Source organism: Delphinapterus leucas, chromosome X (assembly GCF_059928025.1).
Source record: "Delphinapterus leucas isolate spDelLeu-1000000601 "Yukka" chromosome X, BTC_Dleu_Yukka2, whole genome shotgun sequence".
Lineage (NCBI taxonomy): Eukaryota > Metazoa > Chordata > Mammalia > Artiodactyla > Monodontidae > Delphinapterus > Delphinapterus leucas.
The window spans coordinates 74,711,420-74,731,422 of NC_143150.1; the positions used below are offsets into that span (position 1 = coordinate 74,711,420).

At 38.3% G+C, this 20,003-nt stretch overlaps 1 protein-coding gene across 1 annotated transcript in view; it reads left to right on the forward strand.

Moving 5' to 3' along the window:
* The window catches only part of OPHN1 (oligophrenin 1), a 684,959-nt gene that overhangs the window by 357,187 nt on the left and 307,769 nt on the right, over nucleotides 1–20,003 (forward strand). The window contains exons 10-12 of the mRNA XM_022561083.3: nucleotides 323–426; nucleotides 9,665–9,756; nucleotides 18,464–18,542. Coding sequence (XP_022416791.1) covers nucleotides 323–426; nucleotides 9,665–9,756; nucleotides 18,464–18,542 — 275 coding nt within the window. The remainder of the gene's footprint in view (nucleotides 1–322; nucleotides 427–9,664; nucleotides 9,757–18,463; nucleotides 18,543–20,003) is intronic.

Sequence of the window (20,003 nt, forward strand, 5' to 3'; positions counted from 1 at the left end):
TTACAGGGAAGGAGGAGCAGAAGATTACAGATGTTTCCAGATCATACAATAGGATATATAATGGGAGCATTCACAGGGAACATGGCAAGGAGAGTGGTTTGGAGCAAGCCAGAGCAGATGTGGAAAGCAGTTGATGATGATTAGGTTATCCATCTGTGTAGTGGGCAGGTGGTACTGCACGGCTGGAGCTCAGGGGAAAAGTAGTACTAGATCTGGATCATGACCATGAAGAATAATCTGTACACAGCTTCTGTCTTAGGGGTGGACTGACCATGAAGCCAAAATACTTATTCTATCAGCTCACTGTTGCCTATCTTTGTAGGGGCTTTGGGAATATCCTGGGTGAAATACTACTGCCAATATGAGAAAGAGACCAAAACGCTCACCATGACACCTATGGAGCAGAAGCCAGGTGCTAAGCAGCAGGTCAGTTCTTTTATGGGCCACATTTTTTTGAAATACATCTTTGACTGCATCTCAGAAAAGAGTATATGTTGACTTCGTGTCAAAGAATCAAGTCCACCACTGTCGTGTGAAGGCACGACTTCATATGTTCTCTGTGGCCTAAGTTTGCATTGGGCCAGATACTACTCAGTTGAGTGAAAAATCTGTGTTAATGATTCTAGGCCTTCTGAAAGTGCCTGTACTCTTTTAGATCATTATTACAAGAGTCTATCACATTGTACAAAGAAAATTTGCAAAAAAATATGGTTAAATTGGAGGAGAGTATTACTTGCTTTTAAGAAGGCTCTACTATAGGATTCCTTTAAATAGTTAAGACTTTAAAATACAAAACATTTTCCAAAATTCCTTTTTTCAAGGAGTATTCTGTTGCCTAAAGTTGGAATAATCTATACCCCACATTGTATGTAATGCTCAAATATCTTTAAACAGTTAATGCATCTTCTTCTGCCCTCCAAACTTTCCCCTACTCCCCAAAATGGCAAGATGAGTTTAACACACTGAGAAGATAGTTCACTAACCTGGAGGAACCTGATCTTATATATATATGTTATATTATGTTATACATTATATATTATTTTTTATGTATGACCACCCAGCTAAAAAAATTATTCTGTTATCTCACTTTTGCCTATCTTGGTAGGGGCTTTGGGAACACATGCACACACACACACACACATACACACACACTCACACACGTACACACACCTGAAGGTTTCTTAAGATAAAAGCTGATAGACTGACTCTTCATATTCTAAAAGTAGTTCAGTGTGTCCCTTTAACTGTTTCTCAGACAGGGTCTTAGGGCATATTTTTAAGGATTTCCCTTATTTACAAATTGTTTATAAAGTGAAAAAAAGGTTTACTTGTTAGCATTGAAAGTTGTGGTGCATGAAGACCCAAATTCGATAGGCAGAAATTTGGAGACTTTTTCTCCGTTGCTGGTGCTTTCCATGGAAGATCTCTCTTATGTGGCTTATTCATAGGAAATTAGTGATGATTGAGATTTGGTGGCAGACTGTTGAAAAACTGCTTTTCTTTTTTGTCATTAACCACAAGTTTTGCCGCTCTGATTTGAATGTGGATTAGACATGGGATGCACCTCTAACAGAGCATACCATATTGGGTCTCCACAACCCTCATCCATGTTTCTATGCGGGCCAGTTATTCATCCATGAATCCAAAACTCTCCTTAGTTTCCAGTCTGCCAATTGCCAAAGAACCTTTCAACGTGGTTCCAATAAATTGTGCTGTAGCACAGAATTTGTCCCATTTCTGTCAGAACTTAGCTTATGTATCTGACTGGCAAGTGCTTTTAAGTAACACTGTCCTGTAGTCTCTTTCTTTTCTTTTTCTACACACATTACTTTCCAAACTTTGGACTTCAAAGTTCCTTTCTTAGGCAGGTCCTACTGCAAAGCTGAGGCCAGAGGCAGCAGATACCACTTTCATAGGTTCTTAGCAGATGAGAGCAAGCCCTTCTTTTAGTTATTCTTTCCCCCTGCCCTTTTAATTGAGTGGCTACTTGCAAAACTGCAGTAAGTGTCAGCCTAAGCAATTTAAATATGGGACTCTTTATGGAATGGAAAGAGGAACTTGCTTGACCATTTACAGCAAAGAGGAGGTAGAAGTAGTTACTTTAATTTCCATAAACTGAATTGGAAATGGTTTCTTCTTATCATTTCTCTCAGTTCCTTTTACTAGTTTGTGTTTTAGAAAGGTAAATAATACAAATAAGTGAGACTATAATAATGATAACACCATAAAAGCCACTATTTATTCAATGTTTGCTGTTCACCAGGCTCTGAGCTAGACATTTGCTGCCATGGGCCATTTACTTTCTCAGCAGCACTGTGAAGTATTATTAGCCCAATTTGGAGTTGGAAGAATTAGCTCTCTTTCTGACTGTGGTACTTACAAGTGTACTCTAGTAGTTCAGCCTATCAACTTCCATTTGGGTTGTACTGCTTACTTTACAGAGCACAATCCCAAATACTATTTTATAAGATTCTCATCCCTTCCCTTTCAGGTAGTTGTAAGAGGCAAGAGAGCTACATTTTGAATCACAATAACTAGTTTTACCTATTTATTCATTTACTTATTCATTCATTCATTCTTCATATCAAATATTTTTCCCTTCCAGTTATACTGAGATATAACTGACATACAGCACTGTATAAGTTTAAGGTGTACAGCATAATGATCTGACTTACATACAATATGAAAGTATTATCACAATAAGTTTAGTGAACACCCATTGTCTTATACAGGTACAAAATTAAAGAAAATTTTTTTTTCTTGTGATGAGTACTCTTAGGATTTACTCTCTTTACAATTTTCATATGTAACATACAGAAGTGTTAATTATATTAATCATGTTATACATAACATCCCTAGTATTTACTTGTCTTACAATGGGAAATTAGTACCTTTAGATGCCTTCGTCCAATTCCCTATTCCCCCAGCTTCCACCTCTGGTAAGCACAAATCCGAGCTCTGTTTTCTATGAGTTACTTTGTTTATTTGTTTGTTTATCAAGTATAATTGACCTGTAACACAATGTTAGTTCCTGATGAACAACATAGTGATTCGGGATTTCTATGTATTATAAAAGGATCACTATGATAAGTCTAGTTATGATCTGTCACCATATAAAGATAGTACATAATTATTGATTATATTCTCCACACTGTACATTTCATACCTGTGATTCATTTATTTTGTAACTGGAAATTTATACCTCTTAACCTTTCTCACCTATTTTTCACATCCTGCCCCCCCTTTCCCTCTGGCAACCACCTGTTTGTTCTCTGTACCTATGATTCTATTTCTGTTTCATTATGTTGGTTCATTTGTTTCGTTTTTTGGATTTAACATATAAGTGAAATCATATGGTATTTGTCTTTCTCTGTCTGACTTGTTTCACTTATCATAATACTCTCGAGGTCCATCCATGTTGACGCAAATGGCAAGATTTCCTTCCCTTGTATGGCTGAGTAATATTCCATGGTTTTTATATGCCACATGTTTTTTAATCCATTTATCTACTCGTGTGCACTTAGATTGCTTCCATATCTTGGCTATTGTAAGTAATGCTCAACATAGGGATGCATATATCTTTTCTAATTAGTGTGTTTGTTTTCTTCCGACAAATACCCAGGAGTGGAATTGCTGGATCATATGGAAGCTCTATGTTTAAATTTTTGAGGAATCTCCATACTGTTTCCCACAGTCGCTGCACCAATTTAAATTCCCACCAAGAGCGTACTAGGGTTTCCTTTCCTCTACATCCTCACCAATATTTGTTATTTGTGGTCTTTTTGATGATAGCCATTCAGTCAGATGTGAGGTGACATCTCATTGTGGTTTTCATTTGCATTTCCCCAATGATCAGTGATGCTAAGCATCTTTTAATGTTCCTGTTGGCCATTCGTTTGTCTTCTTTCAAAAAATTTAGGCCCTCTGTCTATTCTTTAAGTTGTTTTTTTTTAATTTTGAGTTTTATGAGTTCTCTGTATATTTTGGATATTAACCCTGTATCAGATATATCATCTACAAATATTGTCTTCCATTCAGTAGGTGGCCTTTTCATTTTGTTTATAGTTTCCCATTTGTTTATTTTTGCTGTTGTTGCCCTTGCCTGAGAAGACAGATCCAATAAAATATTGCTAAGCCTGATGTCACAGAGAGAACTGCCTATGTTTTCTTCTAGGAGTTTTATGCTTTCAAATCCTACACTTAAGTCTTTAATTCATTTTGAGTTTATTTTTGTATATGATGTGAGAAAGTAGTCCAGTTTGATTCTTTTGCATGTAGCTGTCTAGTTTCCCAACATCATTTATTGAAGAGACTGTCTTTTCCCCATTGTATAGTCTTGCATCCTTTGTCATAGATTAATGGACTCCATAAGTGTGGGTTCATTATTGGTCTCTCTGTTCTGTTGCATTGATTTATGTGTCTGTTTTTGTGCCAGAACAATAATGTTTTGATTACTGTATCTTTGTAGTATAGTTTGAAATCAGGGAGCATGTTAACTTCAGCTTTGTTCATCCTTCTCAAGATTGTTTTGGCTACTCAGGGTTTATGCATTTACATACAGATATTAGAATTATGTGTTCTAGTTCTGTGAAAAATGCCATTGCTAGTTTTATAGTGATTACATAGAATCTGTAGATTACCTTGGGTAGTACGGTCATTTTAACAATATTAATTCTTCTAATCCACAAGCATGGAGTATCTTTACATTTGTTTGTATCATCTTCAGTTTCTTTCATTAGCATCTTATAGTTTTCTGAGTACAGGCATTTTACCTCCTTAGATTATTCCTAGGTATTTTATTTTTTTATGAGATTATAAATGGGATTATTTTATTAATTTCTCTTTCTGATAGTTTGTTGTCAGTGTGTACAAATGCCACAGATTTCTGTATATTAATTTTGTATCCTGCAACTTTACTGAATTCTTCAATGAGTTCTAATAGTTTTTTTGGTAGCATCTTTAGGATTTTGTATATGTGGTATCATGTCATCTGCAAACATTGACACTTTTACTTCTTCCTTTCCAATTAGGGTTTTTTTTTCCTTGTCTGATTGCTGTGGCTTGCAATGCCAATACTATGTTCATTAAAACTGGTAAGAGTGGGTATCCTTGTTTTGTTTCTGGTCGTAGAGGAAATGCTTTCAGCTTTGCACCATTGACTATGATGTTAGCTGTGGGCTCATCATATTTGACCTTTATTACGTTGAGGCATGTTCCCTGTATATCAATTTTGTTAAGAATTTTTTTATCATAATGGATGTTGCATTTTGTCAAAAGCTCTTTCTGCATCTCTTGAGATGATCATATGATTTTTTAGTCTTCAGTTTATTAAGTGGTGTATCACATTGATTTGTGGATATTGAACCATCCTTGCATCCCTGGGATAAATCCCAGTTGATTATGGTGTATGATCCTTTTAATGTACTGTTGAATTGGCTTTCCTAAAGTTTTGTTGAGGATTTTTTTCATGTATGTTCATCAGTGATATTGGCCTGTAATTTTCTGTTTTTGTGGTGTCTTTGTCTGATTTTGATATCAAGGTGATGCAGGCCTCACAGAATGAATTCAGAAGTGTATTGCCACTATAATTTTTTGAAATAGTTTGAGAGGAATAGGTGTTAGTCTTCTTTAAATGTTTGGTAGAATTCACCTGTGAAGCCATCTGGTTCTGTACTTTTGTGTGTTGGGAGTATTTCTTTTAATTACTCATTCAGTTTCATTACTGGTAATTGGTCTGTTTGTATTTTCTATTTCTTCTTGATTCAGTTTTGGAAGGTTGTACATTTATCTCTAGGAACTTCTCTTAGGTTGTCCATTTTATTGGTGTTTGATTGATCATAGTAATCGCTTATGATCCTTGGTATTTCTGTGTTGTTGGTTGTAACTTCTTTTTTATTTCTGATTTTATTGATTTGGGCCCTCTCTCTTTTTTCTCGATGACTCTGGGTAAAGATTTATCAATTTTGTTTATGTTTTCAACCATCTCTTAATTTAATCTATCTTTTCTATTTTTTGTTTTTTAGTCTCTATTTCATTTATTTCTGCTCTGATCTTATTATTTCTTTTCTTGTAGTGACACTGGCTTTTGTTTGTTCTTCTAGTTACTTTATGTGTAAGGTTACATTGTTTATTTGAGATTTTTCTTGTTTCCTGAGATAGGCTTGTATTGGTGTAACATTCACTTTTAGAATTGCTTTTGTTGCATTCCACAAATTTTGGATTGTTTTGTTTTCATTTTCATTTGTCTCCAAGTATTTTTGATTTCCTCTTTGATTTCTTCAGTGATCCTTTGGTTGTTTGGTAACACAGTGTTTATCCTCTACATCTTTATAGGCTTTTTTGCAGTTTTTTTCTTGTAGTTGATTTCTAGTCATAGTGTTGTGGTTACAAAAGATACTTGATATGATTTCTATCTCCTTAAATTTACTGACACTTGTTTTGCATCCTAGCTTGTGATCTATCCTGGAGAGTGTTATGTGCACTTGAAAAGAATGTATATTCTGCAGCTAGCTTTTGAATAGAATGTCTTATATATAAAAAGAGGCCCCTCTTTTGGTGGGGCCTACTATTATGGGCAAACTGGTGGGCAACCCCCCGTGGTTGGTTGCCAGGCCCTGCCTACTGCTGAAGCTACCACCTGCTGGTGGGCTGGTCTGCATTCCATTGCAGTTGGCTGTGGGGCCCAGGGAGTCCTGGAACTGGTTATTTCCCCATGGTAGTTTAGGCTGTGTCCTGGTCCTTACCCACTGGTGGGCTTGGCCAGGTCATTGGTTGGCTTCTTGTGAAGCCCAAAGGAAGGGTCCCAGAGCAAGTGTCAAGCTGCTGCTGGGTCAAGCTGGGGTCTAAGGACTGGTGTCAGCCTGCTGTTTGGTGGGGCTGGATCCTGGGTAAGCTGGCTGTGGGGCACAGTATGTCTCAAAGCTGGTTTCAGCACACTGCTGGGCAGTGTTGGAGCCCATTGTATCCTGGGGCTGTTGCCTGCCTGCTCCAGAGTAAGGCCAGTGCGTGCAGCTTTTGCCCACTTTCTGGTGAGCAGGGCTGAGCCCTGTGCTCTCTGTTAGATGACACTGGGTCCTGGAATGGCTGGGTAGTCCAGGGGGATCTATTGCTGCTGCTAGCCTGATGGTGGATGGGGCTGTATCCCTCTGTGGCTGGCCTAGCATGTCCTAGGACTTTTTCCAACTAGCTGGTGGGTGGGGCCAGGTCTGACATTAATAAGCTACAAGGGGAACTCCAAAATGGTGCTCCTCAAAATGGCTGCCACCAGTGTCTATGTCCCTAGGGTGAGTTCCAGTTGTCTCCTGTCTCTCTGGGTGGGTCTCTAATACCAGCAGGTTGAATTGACGCAGGCCCCTTTCAAATTACTGCTTTTGTCCTGGTTCTCAGAGCAGGTGAGATTTTGTGTGCACCCTATAAGAATAGAGTGTCTATTTCCTACAGCCCTCTGGCCCTCCTGAAAGGAAGCCCTGGCTTTCAAAGCCAGATGTTCTGAGGCCTTGTCTTCCCAGGTCAGGACCCCCTGACTAGGAATCCCATATGGGGGTCAGTTTATCCCTTGCCCCTTAGGGATAAACTCTGCGATTGTAATTATCTTCCTGTTTGTGGATCATGTACCCAGGGGTGTGCGCCTTGACTATACCATGTCTGTGCCCCTCCTACTTGTCTAGTTGTGGTTCCTTCCTTATACTTTTAGCTGTAGAAGATCTTTTCTGCTAGTCTTCAGGTGATTCTCCTCATTGATCGTCGCTCCGTAAATAGCTGTAATATTGGTGTGCACATGGGAGGAAGTGAGCTAAGGGTCGTCCTACTCCACCTCTTGGACACTCTTGTCTCAAGAACTAGCCTTAAGTCCTAGTTCTGTGGCCTAGTAAATTGTGATCTTGAGTAAATTACTTAATGTTGCTCAGTATCATTTTTCTCAGAAAAAATGGCAAGGATGATAATGTAGTTTATATTTGTTGAGCACTAACTCTTTACTAGGTACTAGAGATATAAAGATAAATAAGACACTGCCCACATCCTTGAGGAGATCTCAGTCAAGTGGGGAAATCAGACATGAAAAAAAAAGCTTTAATACAATGCAGAAAACACATAGCAGACAGTATATGGTATTGGGGAAGGATTTTTGAGGAAATGAAAGCTGAACTACAAGTTGCAGAACAAGTTAAGAGTTTAGCCAGTCAAAGAATATAGATAAAGTCACTTTGGGTGGAGGAAACAGTATATGCAAAGTTGGAGTCATGAAAGAGTGATACATGTGTGAAATAAGAGTACTTTTGCACTGATGGGACATAAACTAGATGACGGTGTCTGGAGGTGAACCTGGAGTGGGGGGCAGGGTGTTGTCCCCCAAGCTTTGACATCACCTCACCAAATCTGAAGGAGTTGAGAGTTTAAAGAAGGAGGGTGAGTACATGATACTGTTAATTACTCTCATCTTGCAAGGCTAACAGTGCTTGATATCCTAAGTGTTGGGGTTGGGAAGGCAGATTGAAAGGTGAATATAGAGTTTTGTTTCTATAGTGCAGGAATAGGTAAAAGGATAGACCTGCAAAGGGCTTGAGTGTGACAATGAGAGGGAAGTACTGGATGATCAGCTGTATGGACCAGTTTGGATGGTATAGTGCTTAGGCAGTATTTCTGAATTCGAGACAGCAAGGTGGGTAATATTATTCCTATTTAATAGGTTGTGAAGTTTATATTCAGAGAGGAAGAATATTTACTCTGGGCCACATAGCTAGTAAATGGCATAACTGAGACAAGACCCAAGTTTTTAAACTTCTTAGTTTATTGCTATTTCTGCTATATCAACTTGGGTGACTTTGGGTAAGCCATTTTACCTCTCTGCGGTTCACTTCCTTCTGAATGTTGTTATGAAGAAAAGTGGTTTAAAAATACCTATCATAATATGTGGCACATAGTAGGTGATCCATAAACATTACTTCTCTTTCCTATACCCCACTGTCTCTGTTGAGATAACAGAAGGGAACTGAACTATGTTGGGATTTGGGGAATTTTAATCTGTGGACACAGTGGATTTCTATGGCCTTGTTACATGACCACAAGACAGATGGGCCACACTATCCTGCACATATGAAATACCAAATGTCACCTTGACTATTACACAAATATGCCTATTTTCCCTACTCCTGCCCTATCTTTGGAGATATTGCTTTTGTAATTCCCATCATCTTAAAGACTCTGGAAGTGGGGAACCAAAAATGTTTTCTTCCCCTCTTCTATCTGCCACTTTAATGCAAGGAAGATGCAGAAAGCCACTTACTCATTGCAAACTCCCTACGTAGAAGCCTCACGAAATTTTATTTTGTACACTTAATGGCATTTGGGCAGCCCATTTCTCCTGAATTCCCCTTTACATGTTGTATAATGAGTTTCCTATTTAATATATCACGCTTGGAAAAGAGCAAGGGCTTATCCTGAGCATTTTCTCCTGAACTCAGCCATTGATTTTTGGAGCAGAGAGAAACCATCTGCCACCTTGCTGCAACTACCATTTGAGGGGACAAGGTTCTCAGTGAGGCTAAACATTGTTCCCGCTGCCCTGAGAGATGCCTTCCAAGTGACACTGAGAACGCTGCAGTAGGCAGAAGAAGCTTCTATGTATTTTTTTTCAAGCTGGCTATTAATCCTTTTCTTATATCAGGGACCCTTGGACTTAACCCTGAAGTACTGCGTGAGAAGGAAGACGGAGTCTATCGACAAGAGATTCTGTTTTGATATAGAAACTAATGAAAGGTAAGCTGTGCTGATATGAATTGACAATGTCCCCATGTGCCAGATGCTGAGCCTGGGTAGGTATTTTATTTTCCTCTGTCATCTCTCGTTGATAAAAATGAGCAAAATTATTCATGACATCACTGTCTTGGCTCTTCCGGCTGCCCTTTCAGGGATCCCTGTTAGAGCTGGCCCAGAGCTAGTTTTCTCTATTCAAGGTTCAGTCAGCTTTGCCTCACTTGCTTTAGGCAGAAGTTACTCCTAGGATTTAATTTGCTATTATATATGCAAAAGGTCAACATTTGGTGATGCTACAAAAGGACAGGGTAACAAAACTCATTCTTTTTTATTTCCTAATATACAAGAACAAATGAATTGGAACACATATTTAAGGGGAGGTAGATTGGATGGAGGGTGGTAGTGGTATTGGGGAGTCTTTTTTCCCCATTTGGTACAAATACGTTACAGATTTTCCTACTTTGCAGATATTTATGTAAAGTGGAAATAGTTTGATTATCAACTTTCTGGTTTCAGCAAAAGCTTGCAAACTTTGGACTTCGTTGCATTTGTTTCTCTCCAGTGCCCTCTTTTTTGTTTTTTCAACCTGGGCAATTTTATCAGAGGGAAATTTAACTGTTAAATTTTAAAATGAGAATATTTGGAGTTACTTTGGAAAAAGGCATGTTATATAGTTGGGAAGTTGATCCAAAATTCAGTGAGTAAATGTGTTTATTTTATTTCAGTCCATTATTTCCATGTATTAGGCACTAAGTAATACAGTAGAATTTAACAAAATGATCCGATTGCTAGAAAGGAACTTGAAGGTTGAATTACAATATCATATGAACAAAACTATTAGTGACTGGAGTCATATAGATCAGATTAAGAAAATGAGGCATTTTTTTGTCTGGGAATAAGTAACTATTAGTCCATTTCCCCATTTTAAATTTCTCTTTGTGGAAGGGTAAGCTGGGGCGAAGTTGAGAGAGTGGCATGGACATATGTACACTACCAAATGTAAAATAGATAGCTAGTGGGAAGCAGCCATATAGCACAGGGAGATCAGCCTAGTGCTTTGTGACCACCTAGAGGGGTGGGATAGGGAGGGTGGGAGGGAGACGCAAGAGGGAGGGGATATGGGGATATATGTATACGTATATCTGATTCACTTTGTTACACAGCAGAAACTAACACAACATTGTAAAGCAAATATACTCCAATAAAGATGTTAAAAAAAATTCTGTTTGTGAATCTGTATGCATTCTTTGTTAAGCATGGATGGTCCTGGACTTCCCTGGTGGCACAGTGGTTAAGAATCTACCTGCCAATGCAGGGGACACGGGTTCAAGCCCCGGTCCAGGAAAAGCCCACATGCCGTGGAACAACTAAGCCCGTGTGCTACAACTCCTCAACCTGCGTACCACAGCTACTGAAGCCCGTGTTCCTAGAGCCCCTGTTCCACAACAATAGAAGCCACCACAACGAGAAGCCCATGCACTGCAACAAAGCATAGCCCCCGCTCGCCGCAACTAGAGAAAGCCCACGCGCAGCAACAAATTGTAAACATTGTTACTGATAACCATAAGGCTGTCACTCATTTCCCCCACAGCTTCAGGCCCAGTAGGAAGGGGAAAGTGACTGTTGGCTGTCTTCTTTTCATGAACATTTAGTGTCTTTGGCTATGCAGCATCAATGTACATAAACGAAATAAAAATGTTCTGTGTCTAGTTCCATTCTGATTCACTTTTCAGCTTAAATTTGCCACCCACTTGCAAGTAATATTGCCATAGACTCAAAGCATTTGCAAAGAGTTTGGCACTAAGGTTACGGACTAAGACCAACTCATCTTTATATATCTTGCATCTATTGCTGTGTATAGCTCATGTTAGATACTGAATTTGGTATTCATTTTTAAATGTGTTTTTCCCTAACCAAAAATGCTGAGGAATTCTGAGAATAGAACCCAGGAATTAAAGTTTCAATGTATCTATGATTTTACTTGCCACATCTAGGGCATTTTATTTTTATTTATTTATTTATTTTAAATTTTATTTTATTTTTTTTTCTTAACACCTTTATTGGAGTATAATTGCTTTACAATGGTGTGTTAGTTTCTGCTTTATAACACAGTGATTCAGATACACATATACATATGTTCCCATATCTTTTCCCTCTTGCGTCTCCCTCCCTCCCACCCTCCCTATCCCACCCCTCTAGGTGGTCACAAACCACCGACTTGATCTCCCTGTGCTATGCGGCTGCTTCCCAGTAGCTATCTATTTTATGTTTGGTAGTGTATATATGTCCATGCCACTCTCTCACTTTGTCACAGCTTACCCTTCCCCCTCCCCATATCCTCAAGTCCATTCTATAGTAGGTCTGTGTCTTTATTCCCACCTTACCCCTAGGTTCTTCATGACCATTTTTTTCTTAGATTCCATATGTATGAGTTAGCATAAAGTATTTGTTTTTCTCTTTCTGACTTACTTCACTCTGTATGACAGACTCTAGGTCCATCCACCTCACTACAAATATCTCAATTTTGTTTCATTTTATGGCTGAGTAATATTCCATTGTATGTATGTGCCACATCGTCTTTATACATTCATCCAGTGATGGACACTTAGGTTGCTTCCATGTCCTGGCTATAGTAAATAGACCTACAACGAACATTTTGGTACATAAAGTTTTGAATTATGGTTTGCTCAGGGTATATGCCCAGTAATGGGATTGTTGGGTCGTATACTAGTTCTATTTTTAGTTTTTTAAGGAACCTCCATACTGTTCTCCATAGTGGCTGTACCAATTCACATTCCCACCAGCAGTGCAAGAGTGGTCCCTTTTCTCCACACCCTCTCCAGCATTTATTGTTTCTAGATTTTTTTAATGGTGGCCATCCTGACCGGTGTGAGATGATATCTCATTGTACTTTTGATTTGCATTTCTCTAATGATTAATGATGTTGAGCATTCTTTCATGTGTTTGTTGCCAATCTGTATATCTTCTTTGGGGAAATGTCTGTTTAGGTCTTCTGCCCATTTTTGGATTGGGTTGTTTCCATTTTTGTTATTGAGCTGCATGTGCTGCTTGTAAATGTTGGAGATTAATCCTTTTTCAGTTGCTTTATTTGCAAATGTTTTCTACCATTCTGAGGGCTGTCTTTTGGTCTGGTTTATGATTTCCTTTGCTGTGCAACAGCTTTTAAGTTTAATTAGGTCCCATTTGTTTATGTTTGTTTTTATTTCCATTTCTCTAGGAGGTGGGTCAAAAAGGATCTTGCTGTGATTTATGTCATAGAGTGTTCTGCCTATGTTTTCCTCTAAGAGTTTGACAGTGCATGGCCTTACATTTAGGTCTTTAATCCATTTGAGTTTATTTTTGTGTATGGTGTTAAGGAGTGTTCTAATTTCATACTTTTACATGTACCTGTCCAGTTTTCCAGCACCACTTATTGAAGAGGCTGTCTTTTCTCCACTGTATATTCTTGCTTCATTTATCAAACATGAGGTGACCATATGTGTGGGGTTTATCTCTGGGCTTTCTATCCTGTTCCATTGATCTATATTTCTGTTTTTGTGCAAGTACCATACTGTCTTGATTACTGTAGCTTTGTAGTATAGTCTGAAGTCAGGGAGCCTGATTCCTCCATCTCAATTTTTCTTTCTCAAGATTGCTTTGGCTACTCGGGGTTATTTGTGTTCTCATACAAATTGTGAAATTCTTTGTTCCAGTTCTGTGAAAAATGCCAGTGGTAGTTTGACTGGGATTGCATTGAATCTGTAGAAGATTGCTTTGGGTAGTAGAGTCATTTTCACAATGTTGATTCTTCCAATACAAGAACATGGTATATCTCTCCATCTATTTGTATCATCTTTAATTTCTTTCATCAGCATCTTATAGTTTTCTGCATACAGGTCTTTTTTCTCCTTAGGTAGGTTTATTCCTAGATATTTTATTCTTTTTGTTGCAATGGTAAATGGGAGTGTTTTCTTAATTTCACTTTCAGATTTTTCTTCATTAGTGTATAGGATTGCCAGAGATTTCTGTGCATTAATGTTGTATCCTGCTACTTTACCAGATTCATTGATTAGCTCTAGTAGTTTTCTGGTAGCATCTTTAGGATTCTCTATGTATAGTATCATGTCATCTGTAAACAGTGACAAGTTTACTTCTTCTTTTCCCATTTGGATTCCTTTTATTTCTTTTTCTTCTCTGATTGCTGTGGCTAAAACTTCCAAAACTACGTTGAATAATAGTGGTGAGAGTGGGCAACCTTGTCTTGTTCCTGATCTTAGTGGAAATGGTTTCAGTTTTTCACCATTGAGGACGATGTTGCTGTGGGTTTGTCATATATGGCCTTTATTTTGTTGATGAAAGTTCCTTCTATGCCTACTTTCTGCAGTGTTTTTTTTTATCATAAATGGGTGTTGAATTTTGTCGAAAGCTTTTTCTGCATCTATTGAGGTGATCATATGGTTTTTCTCCTTTAGTTTGTTAATATGGTGTATCACGTTGATTGATTTGCGTATATTGAAGAATCCTTGCATTCCTGGCATAAACCCCCCTTGATCATGGTTTCTGTTCCTTTTAATGGATCAGTCCAAGAAGAAGATATAACAATTGTAAATATTTATGAACCCAACATAGGAGCACCTCAGTACATAAGGCAAATACTAACTGACATAAAAGGGGAAATTGACAGTAACACAATCATAGTAGGGGACTTTAACACCCCACTTTCACTAATGGACAGATCATCCAAAATGAAAATACATAAGGAAACACAAGCTTTAAATGATACATTAAACAAGATGGACTTAATTGATATTTATAGGACATTCCATCCAAAAACAACAGAATACACATTTTTCTCAAGTGCTCATGGAACATTCTCCAGGAGAGATCATATCTTGGGTCACAAATCAAGCCTTGTTAAATTTAAGAAAATTGAAGTCCTATCAAGTATCTTTTCCGACGACAATGCTATCAGACTAGATATCAATTACAGGAAAAGATGTGTAAAAAATACAAACACATGGAGGCTAAACAATACACTACTTAATAACCAAGTGATCACTGAAGAAATCAAAGAGGAAATCGCAAAATACCTAGAAACAAATGACAATGGAGACACGACGACCCCAAACCTATGGGATGCAGCAAAAGCAGTTCTAAGAGGGAAGTTTATAGCAATACATCCTACCTTAAGAAACCGGGAACATCTCAAATAAACAACCTAACCTTGCACCTAAAGCAATTAGAGAAAGAAGAACAAAAAAAATCCCCAAAGTTAGCAGAAGGAAAGAAATCATAAAGATCAGATGAGAAATAAATGAAAAAGAAATGAAGGAAACGGTAGCAAAGATCAATAAAACTAAAAGCTGGTTTTCTGAGAAGATAAACAAAATTGATAAGGCATTAGCCAGACTCATCAAGAAGAAAAAGGAGAAGACTGAAATCAATAGAATTAGAAATGAAAAAGGAGAAGTAACAACTGACACTGCAGAAATAGAAGGGATCATGAGAGATTACTACATGCAACTCTATGCCAATAAAATGGACAACCTGGAAGAAATGGACAAATTCTTAGAAATGCACAACCTGCCGTGACTGAACCAGGAAGAAAGAGACAATATGAACAGGCCAATCACAAGCACTGAAATTGAAACTGTGATTAAAAATCTTCCAACAAACAAAAGCCCAGGACCAGATGGCTTCACAGGCGAATTCTATTAAACATTTAGAGAAGAGCTAACACCTATCCTTCTCAAACTCTTCCAAAATATAGCAGAGGTAGGAACACTCCCAAACTCATTCTACGAGGCCACCATCACCCTGATACCAAAACCAGACAAAGATGTCACAAAGAAAGAAAACTACAGGCCAATATCCCTGATGAACATAATTACAAAATATTGGGCACTTTAAAAAACATTCCCTCGTTTAACAGTGAAGAGATTAAGACTTGTATATATTTAACTGCCTTGCCTAATCAAAGTCACATAGTATCAAGGCTGTGATCAATCCCTGGTCTGTAGGTCTCCACACCCCATGTTCTTTTTAATTTTATTCCATTGTCTATTATAAGGAGAATAAATATGTTCTGAAATAGAGGGTCCAATATAATAATTAACAGATGCTGAGGTACCTCTGTGTATGTGGAGTTTTCTGAGTCATGTGACCTCCGCATTTGCTTTCCTTGCTTGTCAGTCAGATATAAGGGGCAGAGGCAGGCCTCCCAGTAGACATCAGGCACCTTTACTCATGTTCTCTGTGGGATAGAACAAAGGACTCTTTGAGTCCCTTTTTCTATTTCCAGAATAGAGGATAACTTTTTTATTAGTGTTCCTACCAATATTTGAAGCCATAGGCTCATAGGCCATCAGAACTTGAAGGGCAATAATAATAGTAATAATGACAACAGTGACAATGATGATGACAACAAGAACTGCTAACATTCTCTGAGTACCTCTGTGTGCCAGGCACCATTCTCAGCCTTTTAAGTGTATATTTTCCTTTAGTCTTCATCAGTCACATGAAGTAGGGGGTGTTACTATCCCAATTTCACAAAGACAAGGAGACAGAAAGAAGTTAAGCACTTAGTTTATACAGTTATTTAATATTAGAGCTAGGATCCAAATCCAGGAATACTGGTTTCCAAGTCATACTCTTAACCACTGGACTCTACTGCAAATATGCTGTATATGCCTTTTTGTTTTAGATGCGTGACTCAGACCTCAGGGTGGGCAAAGGATTTGTCTAAAGTCATAATGGAAAAGCCTGGACTAGAAGTCTGTACTCTCTACTTTGTCATCTTGTTCTTAGCAGTATTCTTCTTTGAATTTGACTTTCAGTAGCACCCAAGAATCTCCAAATGCTTATTGAATAGTCACTTATTTATTCTTTCAGTTTCTCCGTATGGTCAAGAGAGGACACATACCAGCTTATTGGTTTCCCATGTAGGGAAACTGAGTCTAGAATGGGCTTAACATCCTATCTAGTCTACAGCATGTGCTTTTATGTTTGTTGCCCATTTGCTTGCTCTCCTTCCTTCTGGCTTCAGGATTCAGCTGTGTAGCTGTTTTTACAAAGATTTCTGGACTTTCTAGCCCCATAAGGTATATCCAAATGGTTGGATGTTTCTTAGAAAATGGTAAACTTGAAAGAATCCAGTGCCCAAAGCCAAGTCCCGGTTTTAAGTTGATTCTGGCTTAAAGATCATTTGGTGGCTTTTTTTTTTTTTTCACTTAAGGGTTTAGTCTTATTTGAATATTATAATTTGAGTCTGTGAGGAAAAAATTGGCATGGGTCGATAGGGGTCACAATGCTTATAAGCTCCTGAGGACACCTAGAATTCAGAATTCCTTTTCATTAACTGATGACGATGTTAGCTAATATCCCTAGTTCAGTAGCAAATCCTGTAAAGTGTAATTGTGCCCAAACAGCTAAAGAGCAGAATAAAGAACGATTCATTCTAGTTAATGAATTGCTTTTTCTTTTTTTTTCTTTCCTTTTTTAAGGAGTACTTTAATGGAATAAGAGACAGAAGGACAGATAGAACAGGCGTCTCGATATCGGAACTGTAAAGGACCTCACAGCTTGTCTGCTCCAACATTTTTATGGATAAAGAAACTGAGGCACAGTGACTTTTCCACTGAACTCTCTTGTAATTGCTCTTATCATTTCATGACTCTGAGAGAGGTCTCATCTTAACATAGGAGTGAGAGTAACAAGCATCTCATAATGGCACAACTACACAGAGAATGGAAGAGACCTTATACCTGCAATAATATGGTCAATCCCCAAATTCCAGTTTGGCTTTGAAGGTCTAAAAAGAACATAGTATACCAAATTGGGGTATCTCTGTGTATGTAGTTATAGTTACTGCAAGTAAATAAAATAAAATTGGATTTGAAGTCATCTGCCATGCAGAAGAGGCCTTATAGTGTATTAGTTAAGAAAGAACATGGCTGCTGGACCAAGATTCCTAAATTCAAATCCTGGCTCTATATTTACCCACTGTGTGAACTTAGGTAACCTCTCTGTGCCTCAGTTTCCCCTTCTATAAAATAGGGGTTACTGTAGTTCCCGCTTTATAGCCTTCCTGTGTAGATTAAATGAATTAATACCTATAAAGTACTTAGAAAAGAACCTGGCATCTGGTGAGCATTCAATAACTATTAGTTGTCATTGTTATTCATAAGATTGCTTAAATCAGCCAAAAGGCCTCCTCCATGTGGCTGAGCCATTGTGCATGTTGTTGACTTATTTCCTACTGAAATGCTCCTTGGACATCCTAGGTGGTAGAAGTAGCAAGCCATTTTCCTGATAGATGAACGTGCCCATAATGAACATGCTCAGAAACCCTAGAGCCCAGACCAAATGGCTGGCTTCCAAGAGAGAGAGGCAGGGCAAGCCTCAGTTTGGCTCAAGCACAGTGAGGCCAGTTTAAGTGTGTATTATGGTGAGGTGTCAGTATCTGCCTTCCTATTTCCTTGTCCAACTCTGGCATGAGGCCACCAAGATACCACCTCCACCAGTGTCTCCAAAGTTACTGTTCTCTAAGTTCCATTGTTTTTCTGAGTAAAAAAGATTATGAGAAGTTGGAAATCTATATGCCTGTGCCTGCTCAGTCTGATATCTCCCAGGACTGAGGAGGACCCTAGATCACAAGACTCCATTCTCTCAGGTGACTTTTCTGCTCTCAACTTGTCATTTTTTTCCTTAGGCCAGGAACCATCACTCTGCAAGCCCTTTCAGAAGCTAACAGAAGACTATGGATGGAGGCCATGGATGGGAAAGAACCTGTAAGTTATCCTGGGGAAACATCAGCAACATAATCCAGTATATGAGTCGCTCTAGTGGTAGCAGTGGGTCCAGGATAATTAAATGGTGATAGATCTTTGACACTCAAAATTTTAGAGGTAGAAGAAATTGTTGAGTTGACATTTCTTGTTTAACAAGTTAGGCAACTTGAGTTCCAGAGAGGGTAAAAGACTTCTCTAGGATCACTCTCAGAAAGGCATCACAATGGGCCTAGAATCCAGGTCTCTCAGCTTCCTGCTCTGGTCTTAGATTATGCAGCCATGCCCACAAAATCTTCTTAAGAAAGAAAATTAAGCCTTTTTGCAGTTTATAATATTAACGTGTTCATATATAAGGATGGAAAATAATTTCCATGGTTGTGAACAAGCATTTATTAAGATTTTATTCAAAATGGTTTTGCTGCCCCTCCCTTACATCCCCAAGTCAGCTTGTTCTCTTTAAGGGCAGGAAATGGCATTGCCATCCTATATCTCAGGATGCACCACTCCATTTAGAATACTGTTACATATGATGACAAGTAATACTTTTAAAGGCTAGTGATTATCATAGAAAGATCAATATGAACAGTCAGAGGTCACTGAAAAGCATTTTCTCTCTTCAGTATCTTCTGCGTAGGTTTCTTCTCATGGCATATGAAATAATATCAGCTTCCTAGTGTTGGAATCCCAAAAGTTTAGATTTGGATCTGGTTCTGCCATTCAATGATTGTGTGACCTTGAGATAGTTATTTACTCTCTGAGACTGTTCTCTTCTCTTAAGTAAAATGGCTTTAATAATTTCTGTTCTACCTACCTCACAGAGTTGATTTGAAAAATCAATTGAAAGCCAGTTTGTCAACCATAATGTACTGTATTAGTTTGAGGTCTTCTGACTGGTCTGAAGTTTGGGTACAAACCTACTGAAATTCAACAGTGTTTGGATACAGTCCAGTCTTCTTGCTTTATGCAAGGCAAAAACTTGCTAAGAGGGGAAATATATTACAGGGCTTTCTTTCTGTGTGTTTTCAGTGCCTTGGAGACTAAAGAGGAGTGCCCAGATGCCAGATTGCATTAATAGCAACCAAGATGGTAGCAGGAGAGAAGTGGTGTTGTGAGGACTGTCATCCAGAAAATAGGCCAGGGCCTTTCTCCCCTTCCTCCCCTCCCAGAAACCTGGAGCTTAACTATTACATGCCTGTGATATTTCTTTAGGAGGATAGTAGGAAGCTCCACAAGGCATTTTATTCTTTTTTTGTTTTTGTTCATATTTCTTTCTTCTTACTTTTTAAAATTGAAGTATAGTTAATTTACAATATTGTAAGGCATTTTACTTTTAATTCCCTCTCCTGAAATTGCTCTCCCTTTAGGGTTTTAAAAATCAAAGGATACAGATCGCTTTTTGTGGAGAATGATGTTAGAACATGGGCCCACTGCATGTGGATCCTTACCAACTTGATTATGAGA